Source organism: Phlebotomus papatasi, chromosome 1 (assembly GCF_024763615.1).
Source record: "Phlebotomus papatasi isolate M1 chromosome 1, Ppap_2.1, whole genome shotgun sequence".
NCBI classification, from domain to species: domain Eukaryota; kingdom Metazoa; phylum Arthropoda; class Insecta; order Diptera; family Psychodidae; genus Phlebotomus; species Phlebotomus papatasi.
The window spans coordinates 13,062,295-13,080,918 of NC_077222.1; the positions used below are offsets into that span (position 1 = coordinate 13,062,295).

General features: G+C 35.0%; 1 protein-coding gene across 1 annotated transcript; it reads left to right on the forward strand.

Moving 5' to 3' along the window:
- The first annotated feature begins 2,216 nt into the window (after positions 1 to 2,216).
- LOC129800045 (esterase B1-like) lies at positions 2,217 to 4,685 on the forward strand. Its single transcript, XM_055844403.1, has 4 exons — positions 2,217 to 2,888; positions 2,968 to 3,105; positions 3,176 to 4,060; positions 4,125 to 4,685. Exons 1-4 carry the CDS (start codon positions 2,751 to 2,753, stop codon positions 4,581 to 4,583), a joined length of 1,620 nt encoding a protein of 539 aa, XP_055700378.1. The 5' UTR covers positions 2,217 to 2,750; the 3' UTR covers positions 4,584 to 4,685.
- Positions 4,686 to 18,624: the final 13,939 nt, after the last annotated feature.

Consider the following 18,624-nt stretch of genomic DNA (forward strand, 5'->3'; position numbering starts at 1 on the left):
ATACGGGGGTGGCTAAAAAAAATGCAACAAGATTCAGAGCTCATAGCTTTCAAACCACTTGTGACAGAGGATTCATATTTTGCTTAATAATGGCTTATTATACTGGTTAAGAGCTCACGAAAGCATTTCCGAAAATATTTTGTGAAACTTCTTAAATCTGCACTGTGAGTGAGAGAAATTTGAAAAATAAAAAAAAAACACATTCCGGAAATGTTAATTTTACCCTGCAGTATTGATCCAAAATCAGTGTAAAAATTACCCTTTTTAGGTGTATTAGGGGTTAAAGTTACCCTTTTTCATATTAATTTTACACTTGAAGAGGTGTAAAATTAACATTAGAAAATGTTGATATATTTTTACACCTAGAAAGTATTAAAGTTATGAAGAAAAAAAGTTAATCGCACCCTCTTTTTTTCTCAGTGTGTAACGGAACTCAAACCTGACGATTTGATGAAAAGTTGGAAGCGGCTAGTGTTAAAGTTATTCAAAACCTGAATGAATTTGAGCTTTTTATTTTTTGAAGCATATAATGGTACAAAGTTACTTGTAGTATTATAAAATGCTTTAAGGGAAGTCTATAAAAAAATTCCTTCTTCGATAGTCATCGTCCTTAAGATAGAGAAGCAAATTGAACGAAATTTGCGTTATATCTGCAAACAAATGGTCCGTAAGACGTTTATATTTCAAACAATCATTAAGCAAAAATTTAAAAAGGACTTCCATATTAAGCCTTTAAAATACAAAAAACGAAAAGATTTTATTCATCTTCGAAAAAAAGTTATACTCGATAGAGCGAAGTAAACTTGGCTTGCACGTTTAAGGTAACTCGCAAAATATCGTCTTTTTTATGAAAAAAATTTTCCAATTGACCAATTGATCGGAAAAGAAAATAATTTTGTCTACGTGAAGGAAAAATCGTACGATAATTTAGATTAAGACATTCGAATGGCTACTGAAAGTCAAAACCATCGTATTTGAAGGCCTGGACTTCCATGATGGCAAATTATCCATTCCCACTGGGGTTTTTGGGTTGCACCGTCGATATGAATTGCAATGTATATTTGGAAATCGTCTCAGAAGGACCCTTGAAGACATGGGTATACAAAAATTTCGGTAAATGATTTTGGAAGTTCGGTTCGAATAAGACCCGGCAGCATCGCAGAAATCACGCGCTAAACAAGATTTGGCTAAAAAGCAACGTTTAGCTTTTCAAATTTGGAGCACAATGACCTCAACGACCTCAACAATTCCCTGATATAAAACCGCTTTACTACTCCAAAAGAAACATTTTGTTAGTCAAGCATAAGACTAAAAGGTAGCGATGTGGCGATGAGCTGAAGACAGCCCTTCGTCGTAAATGGCAGGGCATTCAGAAGGCTGGCATTCGCAAGGCCATAATTATGTCAAAATAAGATCGTATTGAACAAAATATACAATATCCTAAAATTTTGATATATACTACCATTTTATCTTTATTTTAAATAAGTTAACCAAAAAAATGATGATAACACTGCTTCTTTGTTGCATTTTTTCAGTCACCCTGTAGTATAAGGCATGAAGTAAAATTATCACATTTTGATTCGCATTTTTACGGTAAATTTTAAGAATACCTAGATAGAATTTTTTCATGGGAAATTTATTCCTTTACTCCTTTGTATATGGAGGTTATCTATGGAAAAAAATTTAAGCCGCTATCTTTTTTATCATGGAAGGTATTGAATTTTGAAATTTTCGATTTGTGACTTTTTGCCCCAGCCTCCCCTACAGAGTAGAGAACCAATAGGTTAGGATAGTAGTTCTTAATATTTCAATAGGTGTTCATTTTTTCCCCTGTCTCCCCTATAGAGAACCAATATATTAAGATATTAATTCTTAAAATTTCAATAGGTGTTCCTTCAACCCTATATATTTTTCGCTTTGTGGACAACATTGGCGACATGGTCCATTGCAAACATTCTGCTAAAAATCGGTATCCATAGAAAATGTCACCGGTTAGAAAGTTTGACGTCGTATTTACTCTTAAGGCATTCCAACATTCGCTTAGGTTGTGCTGCTTGGGTACTTTTATTCCTGTATTACTTTGCGAATTAATTTACACACAGAATACAGAATATTAATGGAAATATAATGCTTTTCTACATCTGTTTGTGTTTATATATCTATTCTACACCTATGCAACTTATGAATTTCTGCTGAAAAGCTTGCATCATAAGAGTAGTCTTTTTACTTACATCCAAACAAAGTGTTTAGAAGCAAATGAAATGGAAAGATATTTTTCTTAATATTCGAACAATATTAAAAACCAAATGCAAAAAAAAAACCAATTCGAAAACACTGAAATTTCGCGAGTGGTTTATCATAAAACCAGTTTATTCCCATCTCGCGAAGCAACATAAATTCCAATTTGCACAGAAAATAAACTGACCAAAATTTTATAGCAATTTCCATTGATGAAGTAACTCATACATGGAAATTCTCAATGACTTTGGTGGAATACTATCAAGAAAAGCAAATAATAATGTACACAATGTGGTAATGAAAACACTTGGAGGCGAATGTGCTTTCAATCTCTCAACATTACATGTTCATCGTGACAGTCTATATTTCCCCTTCGGTGGTTTCTCAGATAAAGTCTTTTCTGTGGTGATAAGAGCAACAAAACTCAAATTCAGATAGAAGAACATTAATCTATGAGTTGGGCAGAGTGTGAAAGTGGAGGAGATAAAAGTCAATTGCCAGTTCTGTGATCAATGTCGAACACAATAGTTGCGCGAACGGCTTTGGGGCCCATCCGGGGGCTTCACAGTGAAAATCTGTGGGGCACAAAGTACTTGACTTTCTTCAAGGTGCCCTATGCTAAGCCGCCGATTGGAAATTTGAGGTTCAAGGTAAGCTTTAAATGATTCAGTGAAGCTTTCTGCTCATCAAAGTTTGATAAAATTGACCCCTATTGCAACTAACTTTTAGGATCCTGAACCTATTGAACCTTGGAATGATATCTTGGACTGTACAGAGGAAAGTCCAGGATGCAGTCAGAAGATGATGTTTATAGACGCGTATCAGGGCCAAGAGGATTGCCTACACTTGAGCGTTTTCACTCGAAACGTAATATCATTGTGATTGTGTGTTCTAATTTGATAACAAGAAATTTATGATGTTTTCCATTTTCTACTAGACTGATCCTAAAAAATTACTCCCAGTAATGGTCTTCATTCATGGAGGCGGATTTATCTGCGGATCTAATGCTACTCAAGTCTACGGACCTGACTACCTAATTGAGAAAGACATCGTACTCGTAACCATCAACTACAGGGTTGGACCCCTAGGCTTCCTAAGCCTTCAGGATTCAACTCTAAATGTGCCAGGAAATGCTGGGTTGAAGGACCAAACTATGGCCCTTAGATGGGTGAAGGACAACATCTTCTATTTCGGAGGGAACCCGAACTGCGTCACCCTATTTGGTGAGAGCGCTGGTGGAGCTTCTGTGCACTACCACTTGATTTCGAACCTATCCCGAGGACTCTTCCACCGAGCTATAATTCAGTCAGGTAGTGCCTTTAACCACTGGGCTCTGCCTCCGGAACGCAACTGGGCACAGCGTCTGGCTAAGATCCTTGGTTGGGATGGGAACGGTGGGGATGCATCAGCCCTTGAAACTTTAATGAAGGCCGATCATATGGATATCGTTAAGGGACTGGATAACCTCCTAACCCCTGAAATGCGAAAAGAAGGTTCACTTTCGCACTTCGGACCGTGTATAGAGCCATACCAGAGCCCTCAGTGCATGGTGCCTAGGCATCCAAGAGAAATGAGTCGTTCAGCTTGGGGAAACTCCGTTCCAGTTCTAATTGGTGCGAATACCGAAGAAGGATTACTGTTTTACCCTGAGGTCAAGAAAGGTTCCGAGCAAGAAAAGCTACGAAGTTTGAAGGACTGCGTTCCTATGGACCTGAATTTGAGTTTGTGCAGCGGAGAACGCGATCGAATTGCCGAAAAACTCCGAAATTTCTACTTCGGGAAGAATACAACAAAGGAGGAAAACTTCAGAAGCTACGTTGACGTAGGTTTCTCTTCATTATCTTGTTAAGAAGAACACAATATCTAAAGACTTACTTCCCTTACAGTTATTCAGCGATAAGGACTTCTGGCACGGGATAATGAGATTTGTTCGGTCCCGTTGTGAAAACACCTTCAAAGTACCAACCTTCCTCTACCGGTTCAATTACAACCTACCTGATCTTGCCTTTGTGAAGACACTCATATGTCCAGAAGGAGTCCCTGGCGTATGCCATGGAGATGATTTGGGATACCTCTTTAAGACAGCTCTGACCGATCAAACAGTAGCTAAGGATAGTCCAGAATACCGAGCAATTCAACTGGTTGTGTCAATTTGGACTACCTTTGCCACTACTGGAAATCCGAATTGTGATGCAACAAGGCCTGAACTGTGGCATCCAGTTGCACTTACAGGACCGCCATTTAGGTGTTTTAATATATCCGATAGGCTGGAGTTCTACCAATTGCCAGAAACAGAACGGATGGCTCTTTGGGATTCGTTTTACGATCGTAAAGCTTTGACATAAATTTGACAGAGTAAGATAATTATTTTGATCTAAACGGTGATACTGGGACTGAGGGACTGAGAGTTGGTATATTTTTTGAAATACATATTTTTTGGTTTAAAATTTGATTTTAATGGATGGTGAAATTGTTGTTGTGCTAGTGTGATCTTATCCAAGATTAAAGAACGGTCTTTCATTCCCATTTTCGATTAAAACCATAATTTTAATTTTTTCTTTATTCAGTTATACTAATGGGTAGGGTAATGACCAACGATATCAAATCTTTTTCTTGACATTCAGTTGTTTGCATCGGGCCGGACTCGAACTGACAGCTGTAGGAGTCGAGTCAGAGATCTCACCGCCCAAGAGCCAACGCTCTTGCCAATTGCGCCACTGAGATCCCAGTTGAAAAACCATCTCAATCCTGCAAAGGGGACTTTGTCACGTGTAATAAAATAAAAAGATCAACAATTGTTGTAACTTCCTCATCACCTATATAAAAAAAATATTTTGTTGATCGCTAAATGTTTGTGAATTGCTGACGTGACCTTACGAAGTGCTCGTAAATCGTATGACTAACAATATGTTCGTAAAATTTTATACTTTTTTCACAAACATTGAGGCTATTTACACCGCCGCATTAGATTGGGATTGAACTGTTCCAAAACCAGATTAAGGATAATTAAGTCTTAATCTAAGGCGGCAATCTAAACGATTTCATTGAGGTCATTTAGACTGTCGTATTAGATTCTGACTAAATTGTCCCAAAAACCGATTTTAGGACAATTCAATCTCAATCCAATGCTGCGGTGTAAATGGCCTCATTGTTTGTAACATAATCATTTGACGATAATTTTTTGTTCTTCAAAAACATTTGTTGGTAAATTTTCGTAAACATACAAAAAATGTTCGTCAAATTTTGTCATTTGTTCGTAAAGTTTTGCCAAACAAACAGAAATATGCAAACAAATGTTTGTAAAATAACAAAATATGCTGGTCAAGTAAACATGTTATGAACAATGTGTTTGAAAAAGTACAATTTTTTATGAACTCGTTGATGGATTATGTGATTTACGAGCATTTCATAGGTCCTTAGTAAGAATTAACAAATATTGACCAACTACAGGGTGAGTCAATTGAACTGAAACTTTTAAAGTTACTCTATTCTTTTTATTTTCAAATAAAATTTATTGTAGCAAACGATAATAAGTCAGAAAATAGTCAGCATTTGAGAATCTATTCAAAATTTTGAATAAAATTACCTTTGGAATAGATAATAGTTTGTTGATCAATGAATGCATCGCACGCTGCCCGAAGATGAAACTATGGCATTTGAGCCCATTCCAGACGAAGGGGTGCCTTTAACGGATTGGCACTTTGTTATTTTTTAGTCATGATATTAACCAAGAAATTGCTTCTTTTGGAGAAGTCGGGAGAATTTGCATTCGATGAACGTGAGGCCCAACATACGCTCGAAATCAATAACGAAATGCTGTTTTATAGCTAATCTTGTTTGACGAGCGATTTCTGTAATGGTTTCAATCTTTGTTGAAGTATCCACTATCTCTGATCGATTTTTTTAATGTACTCACGGCTTCAGAGTTCCTTCCCAGGACAAATTCTCGATACACATTGATATTAATTTTGACCTCATAGTCCAAAATCCCAAAGGAAAGCGAAAATTTACAATTACGGAAGTCCATACGTTAAAAAATTATTCTCTCAACGATTATCTAGAACCCCATGAACCACACGATCCCTAAGAAAGATTCTGGAAACTAATTTAGTTAAAATTGTCCAAAAAAGACCTTTAAAAAATGTCAAAAAGAAATTCGTTGCAAATAAATATTTTTAATGCCCTTCAAGCCACTGAAGAAGATCCCCATCACGATCGAAAGCTCTGGGCAAAACCAAAAAAAAAACAAATGGGAAAAACCAAAATAGTGTTTTCATCTTAGGGTAACAAACCTTTTCACTGGCAATCAGCGGGGACATTCCTCTGAAATTAAAAAAAATTGTCGACTTTTACTTGCGGTGAACATTAAAATGCCCAAATAATCGTATGACCTTTCCCACAGGTAGACACAACGGATTTGAATCTGCCAGGTGTGCGAGTGGATTTCTCTCGGCATCCAAAAAGCTGACGGGTGCGAGTACGATTTCAATAATTTGCCCTCTGATTAAATCTTTTGAGTTTCGAAATATAATTCAATACAGGAATACTTCCAGTATTATAAAACGCTATGGTGGATGTCGGAAAAAAAACTGCATCATCGCCAACCATCGTCCTTAATGTGAAGAAGCGAATCGAACGAAATCCGCGTCATAGCTGCAAACAAATGATCCTTGAGACGTACATCGTCGATTGCCTCAGCAACTGCGCTAACTGCATCTGCTTTGTGTCTGCATTCATTGCAAACGCCGCGCAGCGACGTTGCTTACAACGAATGCTGACACAAAGAAAATGCAGTTAGCACAGTTGCTGAGGCAACCGACGACATATCGTAAATAACCATGAGACAAATATTCTAAAAGGACCTCTATATGAAGTCTTAAAAATTTCAAAAAGGATAAGATTTCATCGATATTCAAGAAAAACTTATGCTCGATCTGGAATGAGTGTCTTCGCTTGGCCGTTAGAGGCCAATTGCCAAAGATCAGCTTCTCTGATGAGAAAAATTATCCTATTGGGCTATCCGTTAACAAGAAAAATCGTTGTGTCTACCTGTGGGAAAGGTCATACGATTATTTGGGCATTTTAATGTTCACCGGAAGTAAAAGTCGACAATTTTTTTAATTTCAGAGGAATGTCCCCGCTGATTGCCTGTGAAAAAGTTTGTTACCCTAAGAAGCTAAGCTAAGCTACCCTAAGAACGAAAGCTTTTGTGGGTTTGGAACTAATAAAATGAACTATCTAAATTTAGTTTCAGTTCAATTGACTCACCCTGTATTTAACAAAATATATTTTTTTCTGTAAGATCGGTTGCATTGACCGTTTTCATATCTGCATTCCTTTTGTGTCAGTATATGAGCAATAGGCGACTTCTGCATCACTGATTGCACCTAATACAGATACAAAACAAATGCAGATACTACAATGGTCAATGCAATTCTTGTAATAATATAAAGATATAGATTATGCAAGAATTTTTGTTTTAAGCGTTGAGCAAGTTACGACCTCTGCTAATGAAAGCGACGATTTTCTGTTCAAGTTTGTAAAACAAACTTATCTTGATCTTAAATATTAATATCAAAGATTCAAACTTTGAACGAAATTTTCAAATGAAATTTAATGAAACTTTAAACATTAAAATGATGCTTTATGTGGGACTGAGTGGCCTCCTGCTGCATAGTGACCAATTTTGATCAAAAAGATACAAGGGCCACCTAAAGTGTTTGATAACACTATGAATGTTGGTGAAGGAAGTGAATGTGCCCCCAATTGACCAAATTAATTAATGATTTCAGTGCACGGCAATATTTCACTGATGGTATGGTAATAATTGTGGTGATGATGGTAGAATAGAAAAGAAGTGTTTACCAGTAAAAAAAAAAATGTAATGCACTTTATATAACTGCACCACGTTTTGTAAGAAAACTTTTAAAGGGAGATAGAGATAGGAGAATTTGAATTTATAAAAAAAGCACTACTAAAAGCTAATATAACCCTTTGAATATTAATTGAGTGAATTTTTGTACATGTAGAAGTGTTGCTAAGTCAAGAGGAAACTTAAGACATCACCACTCATTTTAATGAATGGCTATTTTATGCGCGATGCACAGTCAATTGTAACTTGGCGCATTCACTTCAATATAAATCTTTAGTTTTTCTTTTTGGGGGTCTTTCTGCATGTTGAGGGGGATCCGTTAAATAATTCCACACACCAAAATAGTTGGACTTTGATGGCACATTCACATTTTTCAGGGACCCGGGAATTTCACACGATTGTACTTTTGTGTCTTCATCGATGAATGATCAGAGTTTGTTAATTGAATTCTAAAAGAAGTTTTATACTCAGGAAGTACGGCTCGTACCACGGAGATCTTAACAATGTTGCTAAACTTTTGACCGTTTGCTAATTCCATGTGAATTTCTGTTGACATGACCGTCAAAAAGGTGAGCGGCAGAAAAATGGTCAATCGAAATTCATATTTTTCAATTTGGGGGATTTTTTTCATCTGGTCAGTCGAGCGATTGATTGAAGAAGTAATTGGCGTTAAAAGAGACAAAATGGAATTGACACCGTGTCCAAGAAAAAAAAACAGAAAAATAGAAAAATATATAAATACGGAGTGAGAGAAATTCATTGAAAACACGAAAAAAGTCAATGTCAATACCAGTTTAAAAATATTTTTAAATTCGATCATGGTATTTCACCTTTCAGCTATATTTTTTAAAAGCCCTCTCGCCAAGAGCTCATTTGCCCTGCAAATGCATATTCATTGCGAATACTACAAAATATTCTTTCGTGGAAAATTTTATCAATGAAATGCATTCATATTTTATTCTCATGCCATCAACATTTATTTTGGGAAGATAGTATTTAAATCTATGGGTTGATTAATTCCGAAACATTTCTCTTGCACTCTTTCTTATCTTTAGAAATTTATTAGAATTCTTCTTTTGTACTATAAAGTTTTGTATATCATCGTTTATGTCTACATTTGTCGTATCAGCACCTCGCAAAAAAAGTATAAAGTCATGTAGTGTGAAGCATTCATCGACTAAAATTGGCAGTATATTGACTTCTGAAAATTTACCAAATGCAGATACGGCAAAGGTAGACGTAAGTAACGACAATAATGTGTAAATTACGTGTTCTTTAGACCTAAAGTCTTCTACGTGTTGGGAGCAATTTTTGTCAAAAATTGCGTTTTTGAAGGAAATTGCCTGCAGTTTTGTAGGTGGAAACGTCAAAATCCTGTCAAAAAGCATTTTTGACAAAAATTCCCCAATGTATACCCAAGAAGCAAAATAGCTGCCTTATAGAACCAAGTATTAGACAAGTCTTTTAGTGCACTTTTAAAAGACTTAAAGTGAAAATTTTCTGTGGAAATTCCTATAGAAGCTCTTAAGATCCTTAAGAGTGCGCCACTTTACTTATAGTAATCTCAGTGATGGAAGCAAGAGCGTTATAAGTAAATAAATAGATTTTTGGTTCCATAGTGCCTTACTTAGGGAATTCTACAAGACTATTTTAAGAAAAAATTGCTGCTTGGGTAGCGGCCTTAGGATTTAACCATATAGTTTTACTTATCTAATTTCTTATAATGTAAGATTTTTCGAAAAACATTGATTTCCGATTTGATATTAAAACCGGTTTAAAGACTAAAAAATAACATATATTCTTTATATTTTTTTTTACATAATTTAAAAAAATTAATTAATAAAAATTAGATGAGTTAAACCATACATGTTTGAAAACCATCTTAAGGTCCAAATGAACTCATATCCTCGAGAAACCTTTAAAACTTAATGGTCAAGGATCAGTTAAAAGAACCTGTAATCCCAAACTTTTTCCATTTTTTTTATCAGCGAATTTTGTGGACTAAATATTCTCGAAGGTCAGCCTGAGTCTATTAAACGGTCTTCAGAGAAAAGGTTTAGACCAGTTACCGAAGGATTCAAAATTCTAAATAGCAATGTATTTCAATGTTTTGTTTTTAGAATTCATTAGAAAATTTGCTTTTAATAATAAAGCCTAAAATTAAATTTTTCCAAAGATCTTTTATGGTAAGAGAGTAGAGTGAATAAGCTATATAACTAAGCCTTATACGGGCTTCGGACCTAAGACTAGCCATCTGGCTTAACTCATCTAATTCCTTATCTGGCATGATCTTAGATTTTGAAAAATTAATAAAATTGCTTGTTATTTAGATTTTTGAGACCTTCGGAAACTAACTGGGCTAAACCTCCAGTCTGAAGCTGGTATTAGGTCCAAGGCTAGTATGAGGGGCTTTAGGCACCCCGAACCAGTTGATCATACAGAACCGGATGACTATGACCGTAATCGGGGGTATGATTAAAGTTTATCTTGAGTTTCATTTCCTGAGATCGATTGATTTTCGTGTATCCTCTTTAACCTATTTAATATTGGGAAAGGTAATATTAAAGTCTAACGACGAAAGCAGATTGTAGCATATTTTAGGTCCTAAAACCATAATCATATTGCTGATCCAAGTTTTAGAGATTTCCTAATTTAAATTGAAAACACGGAACGAAGTATATAGGTCTGTAGATAGCATGAATATTAATTGTTAAGACTTGTGGTGACTAATGTTCGCTTACTGAACAATAGTTATATTAGTACAAGTAACACTTAGCAAGTTTCTGTTGATAAAACATTTGAGACGTTAGAGGAAAATGGGATAAAAAAGATTGGGTCATACCGATGGACCGTTTTGATCGATTGAAGTTAGTCAGCACAGTAATCTTTGGTTTATCCCCTACAAGATTTCGTTTCCTAATTTATATTATGAAGCTTATAAATGCAAATCCGTGGTGCATTAAAAAAATAAATTTCGTACCTGATTTTTGACAATTTTGATTTTTGACGTAGTAAAGACCCGGGGTGTTCACGCTACCGAGAGGTTAGTAGGTAGCGGAATACTGAACGACTCAGACGGGCGTCGTGTAAGACCTGGCAGGGTTAGTTGTAAATAAACGATTCTTGGTAAACATGTAGTTCCCGACTATGAACTGAACCATGGGTTGTGCAACTTCATGACCAACAAAGCCCTAGAGGTAACAAAATCTCCGAGGCTGAATAGTGCGTGGAAGAGCACATTAGGAAGCTTAGACAATCATTGGTCCAATGCCTATTTGCGGCTATTCTGGAAACCACATCAAGGACCTTTTCAAAGGGAAGGCGGCCAATGAGCACAAGATACACTAGGCTAAATGGCCTGGTCTAGGTCTCGGCAAACGCTTTTGGTTCTGAATTAAAAGAAATAGGCTTTGGAACAAAAGGGATTTGCCGATATTGTCTACTCGACGAAGATATACAGCGGGGTATATTTCTGGGCGATACGGTTTACTCTACTTCTGTTATGAAATGGTCTTAACCGTAAGAACACTGTAAAAGCTTTAGCAAATAAAGAGGATGGGTACAATGCGATTGTGAGGAGACCTCGAACTCGGGGCAGACCTAAGACAAGGTGGCTGAATCAAATTCAGGATCTTACCTTGGAACGGCTTGGGATCGAACCCGAACAGTTTCTTGAAGGGACAGGGGATCGACAGACGTGGGCTGTTAACATTGATGTCATGGGTCCGCGACCACAATATAGATGGGTACAATAGACTAACCAGTCGCAGTACCTGGGCCTGAGCCTGAAAGAGTTCTGGGAGCGTTATCAAGATAGAAGTGTCGTTGAGGAAAAATGCCTTATTAGGATTCGTTGGGCTGATTTTCTAGTTCACATGAACGACGGTAAAGCGGTCTTCAGATTAAAGGTTTAGCCCAGTTCCCGAAGGTCTCACAATCCTAAATAGCGAGCAATTTTATTGCTTTTTGAGAGCCTTATAGGTCATTCATCTTTAATAATCTAATCCTAAGTTAGGAGAAGCGCGCTACCTTCGGACGATTTATGCTTCGCACAAATAATTTGTTCCAATGTGTTATAAATTAATTTGGCCCATTATAATATTATATTTTAATAGCTAGTCCAATGCCTCCAATTTTCAGAAAAGATCTATGGTTGAAATCCATAAGGAACATAAAGAAAAAATTGAATTATCCAAAGCTTGAGTCGTCCGAAGGTAGCGCGCTTTCCCCTAGATTTCTCCAAAAAGTCATGATTGATAAAAAACTAGAGAAGTTAAGCCTTAGGTCTGAAGCCCGTAAAACCCGGTTGAAATTTGACATCTTAACACCTTGAGTTGTAGACCTGTCTTTCTATTAACAGCGGTTAATTCATTCTTGGTGCTAAAACCTAGCTCAACAAGTCTGTTCCTTATCCCGGATTTAAAGAGTAAAACGAGGACTTCAGGGAAACTGAGGTAAGATTCTGTTCTCTTCTACATTCGGATTAACAATCTGACTTCGCGTTTTATGAAAGGGGTATTAGAAAAGAAATTTTGTTAATCATTAGCCTATATAATTTACACGCAAGATACGATCTAGACATTGTCACATGCTTATTTCTTACTAATGCATAGAAAATCTTCGTTGAAGGTTTAACAATGTGTCTCAAAACTTGTATAACTTGAACAATGCAGCAAATTTGAGATCCAACATTTTAGCATAAAATTGGTCATTCTTCTGACCAAATGTTGTTACATTTTCAACGCCAAATTTCTTGTTTCTCAAAAGTGTGACTCAGCTTGAAATTATTCACGCTTTTTTTTCGTCCAATTCGTGGTCTGGTCAAGCAAGTTGAGCAGATTAATTGCTGAGAATATTCGCATAATTCAGCTGATTAATATAAGCCTTGTTTTACGTGATTTGGAATTTAGTTTGCTAGTGTAAGGTTGTTATTTAAAGAAATTCTAGTGTGAACACGTGGATTTAGGTGTTTTAATTGCTATTTTTCTGTAATCCACCAGACTTATGGGAAAATAATACCGCAAGAAATTGTTTTCGCAAGCCAAAAGAGATAGAAACTTTTTCTCAGACTAATAAGCTGTTTCCTTGCGGATATTTCTGTTGCAATTTAATCACAAGCACCACCCTCAGGCATCTTGATGCACTTTTGTTGTGGAGAAAAAAAAATGTCAACATATTCGTTCATGATGGAATTAATCACTGAGGTGGTATCTTGTCTTCAACTCAATGGCAGTGATACGGTTAATAAATTAAAGAGCGTCAACATTCATTAAATTGCTGCATACGCAAGGTTGAGCACTAGAACATAAAACATCTCTATTGACTACCAGCTTTGCGTGAACTGTTGAAAGAAGGGGAGAGATTATTTCTTTTCATGATAAACTTACCACAAAAGTGAGGTTTTATGAGATGTTCCAACAACTGTGGGAGAAGTCTTGATAATAGACTGGGGGCGTAGCTTATGGCAAGTAAGTCTTAATGGCCAACTATCAGAAAAAAATGTTTTTGATCGAAATTGAAAATAATTAATGATTTAATATCCCTAAAAATTATGATAATTGATTTTAAAAAATGCCTTACTGATATCAAATTTGATAAAAGGAATAGTCAAGTCTTTAAAATATTTTAAAGACTTGAATATTTATACTAAGAAATATTAAATATTAAATTCAAATTAAATTAAAAATTAAATTTTATTATTAAAAAATTAAATTAAATTAAATATTAAATTAATTAAATATTAAGACTTAAATATTTTATGATCCCTGAAATTTTAATGCTCCAATCTGATTATGATTTAATACAAATTGTAGTAAAATAAACTTTAAATATTCTCAAATTATTGTCAATTTTTTTTTTAAATAATTTCTCTAATATAATTTCGTACAATTTTGTAAATTGTGGCCATAAGTTGTTCCAATAGTGGCCATAAGTTGGGACTTTGAATATGATCAGACATTCCTTTTAAAAAATTCGTCAATATTTCCCTGATTTGATCTGCAATTGCTATTGCAACTTACTCGTCAAGAGAGAATTTGTCTAAAGAAACCATTTGATGTATCTAAAGTTATGATTCCACCCTATATAAGAAATCTTTTGCTGTAAATACGAGACATTTTGGGAGGCCAGTGAGCGTAAAATGAACCAATTTGCCCTGCAACTTCTTCTGCATGACGATGAGATTAACCTTGGTGCAATGTATGTCGTCTGACTCATTTTGATATATCATCTGATTTTTAATAGGTCTGTGGAGAGCTCGAAGTGTTCCTGAAAGAGATACCATGCGGGATGAGTTTTTGGATGAATTGAAAAGTCCTTGCTGACTCCAATATTAACCTGTTCTCCGTGTGATATGTGCTAGGAATACAATTGGTCACTCACCAGAAACTGATTGTGGAATTGGCCCTATATAAATAGATGCAGGTATGCACAAAGAGTTCCCGTGTTTCCCAGGAGGTGTGTGGGTGTTCCAGGGTGGATGGTGACGTAGGGCAAAATATCTCCAAGCTGAACTGTGAGCTGCATGGCTGCAAATGCAGTCGGTCATTTCTGGTTAATTAATCCGGCGACTGCTGGAGAATGTGGCATTGTCCTTGGCATATGAATGGATCAAATACAAACCAAAAAGCCTCAACCATGTGCACCACATGGATTGCTAACTCTCTTACATTTGGGCTCTTGGGTACATTTAAATGCAACACTCGAAATGACTCACTGGAATTGCAGATGGAAATCTCATATATATTTTTCTACACTCCCCTCCTTCCCTTCAACTCCCTTAAATATCCGGACTATACGAAAATTCACTTGTAATCCCATTCATTCAATTTCACCATCATCGCGTGATAACGTCCAATAGAAAGAGAAACACCAAAAAGTACGAATATGGAACTCTCACACGATTTTATTATTGTTGAGCTGGAGAATCTGGATTTTCAGGCGATATATTTTTTTCTGTATTTTCCGTGCAAAAAATTACAAATGGAAAGACCGCATTTTACGCAAAAAAAGACAATGCAACACTCTCTCTTTGATATTTTCTCTAAAATCATCTTTCTTGTGGCTGTGTGATTTATTTAATCTTGTAAAACAATATTGAAGCTCTATGGAAGACTCGGTTAATCTTCTATAAATTGCACTATTGAGCGTTATTCATCGGGCAAAGCAAGGCATTGCGGTACGCTAGCAAATTGGTTAATTCGGAGTTTGCTGTCGTCTCATCCAATAGGCCGAGAAGTCGGCGATAGACGCAAAACTAAAGATTTGTGAATTGTACAGGGGTGGAATGATAACTTTTCGACACTATCGAATCGATAGTATCGATAAATCTATATCTGTTAGATTAAATGAATGTCGACTTTTTACGCATTGTTGAACCATTTATTGTGTCATTTTTAAAAGAATGTGACTGTTAATAAATATCTATATTAGTTACAGGAAGTGCACCTATCGTTTAAATTTTTCAGAATCGACAGTCGATAGTATCGAAAACAAGTTATCATGTCACCCCAGGCTTCAGACACAAAGGCTTCTACACACTAGGAGCAATTTCTTTAAAAAAAATCCTTTTTAAAGAAAATTTTTCTTTGTAAGCAGAAACGTCAAATTTTTTTTTTAAAAAAAGGCCATTTTTGACAAAAATTGCTTCTAGGGTGTAGACACCATAAGGCTTAGCCATATGGCTTAACTTCTCTAACTTCTTATTAGTCAAGATTTATCATAAAATTTTGACTTAGAATTGTATTATAAAACCCAAATAATCTATTGAATTGTTAAGAACCAAATTAATTGGTTGTTTTTAAGATTTTGAGATCTCCTGGAACTGGGCTAAACCTCTAGTCTGAAGACGCGCTTATGGTGTTATGATACTACACTTTGATCCTAGCTGTTCGGTCAAGAAGCGATGAATTATGGTGCTATAACGATGGGAAGTGAACACGTTTTCTTAGAACTTTACTATTCTTAAGTACTTTTACATACATTGTCGTTGTTGGTTGTAGAACACGACGAGGACTAGGGAAATCAGTCAAGACGGGAACCAACACAAAGAAAAATCGATAATGCAGAAGTACTTAAGTGCTTTGCTAAACAAACATGTTTATTTCTCACTGGAATAGCACCATTAATTGGCATTACTTTAAGATATTTTTATGCTTACACTGAGAGAAATCCGTAAAAGTCAAAATAACATTCTGGAAATGTTAATTTTACCCTGCAGTATTGATCCGAAATCGGTGTAAATATTACCCTTTTTAGGTGTATTATGGGTTAAAGTTCCCCTTTTTTCATATAGATTTTACCCTCAAAAGGTGTAAAATTAACATTAAAAATGTTGATATATTTTTACACCCGAAAAGTGTCAAAGTTGTGAGGAAAAAAAGTTAATCCTAGCCTCTTTTTTTTCTCAGTGTAGGAAGACCTATTATAATTCTGAACGGACTCCAAATGTGTATTTTGTTATTTCATACCTGCATTAGACGGGTAAAAAAACGTCCAACAGGGGAATTCTGTAACAGGTATGACAATGTCATATGACAAATAAAAAAAAAAATAATGTAATAAATTCGGGAAAAAATAATCAAAAATCAGATTCATATCAGTTACTAATAACTTCCCAGAGCTTCTGCAGTAGTCACACATTGGGCTTTATTGTTGTCCTGCACCCAAATTTTCTACGAAAATTTGTCATATGACATTGTTATATTGTTACAGAATTCCCTTACAGGCAGAAGTACTCTTCACACTTCGCTCATTTAAAAGAGTAATCTCAAAATTCAAAATTAGATTCTTGTCAAAATTACCCTATTGTACTTTAATACTTTAATGTCGAATGAGTGTGATAAAAGATCACAAGCGTTCCGGGTTCGAAACCCATTTACTTCTAAGTGAATTCGCAACCAAAAGCTATGAAAATCTTGTTTATTTTTACAATTTAAAAATTATAATTTCAAAATATACGTTTTCTAAGATTACTTATAGATTTTTTTTTGTAAAATTTAAAGACTTACGAACATATTCTGAAGTTATAGGGTTTATTACTAAAGTTATAAAATTAATTCCGCACCGTTTTCATGGTGAAATTTGTCGTTGTATGGTATTAAAAGTCAGGCAAGACATAAAATTGTTATGAAAAAAAAACAGAATAGAAAAATTCTGTTTGGGTTTGACTATGATTTAGAAAAAATAATTAATTTTTTTACGATGAAATACGGAAGAGAAATATGATTAAAAAAATTAAATTAGTTGAGTGTAATATTTGAAAACCTTAGTCAATAAGTTAAAATATTCCTGTTTTAGTTTCAGAATCAATAAAAAAAGTCATCTTCAGAAATGTATTTCTAAGCCTTGATCAGAAACTTTCAAAAATTATGAAAAACATTTTTGAAATTGAAGAAATTACGATGAAACATATCATACAAATTCCTTCAATGCAAAGAATATATTTACCTCCCAAAGTATTAAGGCTTTGTTTATCCAATCGATGACCGTTCTAAATATAATACAATAGGTCGTAAGGCTTGTAAGTTTTTATCTAATGTTAGAAAATCAACCCCTGCGCGAAAACCTTTCAATTGTAAACGTAAATCTCTAAAAAGAAGATAGGAGAACGAGTTTAAAATCAGGATCTCGTTTTCATAAATCAAGAGTATTCGATGAGCGATTTCAAAAAGACTGAGAACCAAATGATCCATAATTTTGAGATTTAGAATATCATGTAATTTTATTAAAGGCTTGTTTGACTAAAGTGAGGAAATTTTGATAAACGTTTTATAAAGAATTAATTCTATTCAAGTTTAAGTTTTTCTAGATCCTAACCGGTAATCAGGAAGATGGATCTGTCTCCTTATTAATCTGGAAATAATTCTGTAATACACCTTCCTGATTTGCTTTTATAAATCTGAGAAGCAGCATTGCAACCATTTCCATCCTTTTCCCTATTATATTTTTCCTCCATTTTTAAAGGCATTTTTTTTATTAAATGAGTAAATAAATCAATAAATTATATAAAAAATAAAATAAAGGAAATATTCCCAAAATTGTTTGTCAAAATTTCTGCACTATAATGTAATCGGAAGTGAATATATATCCATTATTTGTACAACGGTACAGAAATACCTTTCCAGATTAGCTTTAGTTTCCGGATTTTTAAACAAATACTAAATCTGAAAAGTCTTATTTCAAAGTGCAGTAGATATGTAAATGTAACATCTTTTTACAATTATACTCTAATAATTTCAAATGAAAGGGACAGATAATCCTAACCGGCTTATGTAGGTGAGATTCTTAACGTGAGCTAGCTCGGAGTGCATGCAAATTTGATTTAGAGCTGAAGTTGGGGGACGCCATTCAGTTATCTTGAATCAAATTCGTGAAATTATACAAATTTTGTATTTAAACCAAAATATCAAGGATTTGGGTGGAGTGACAGAAAAGTGATATATGGGTGAAATGTAGACCAGAATGTTCTCTATAATTTTGCCGTAGAACTTGATCTAATCGATTAATCTGAAGCC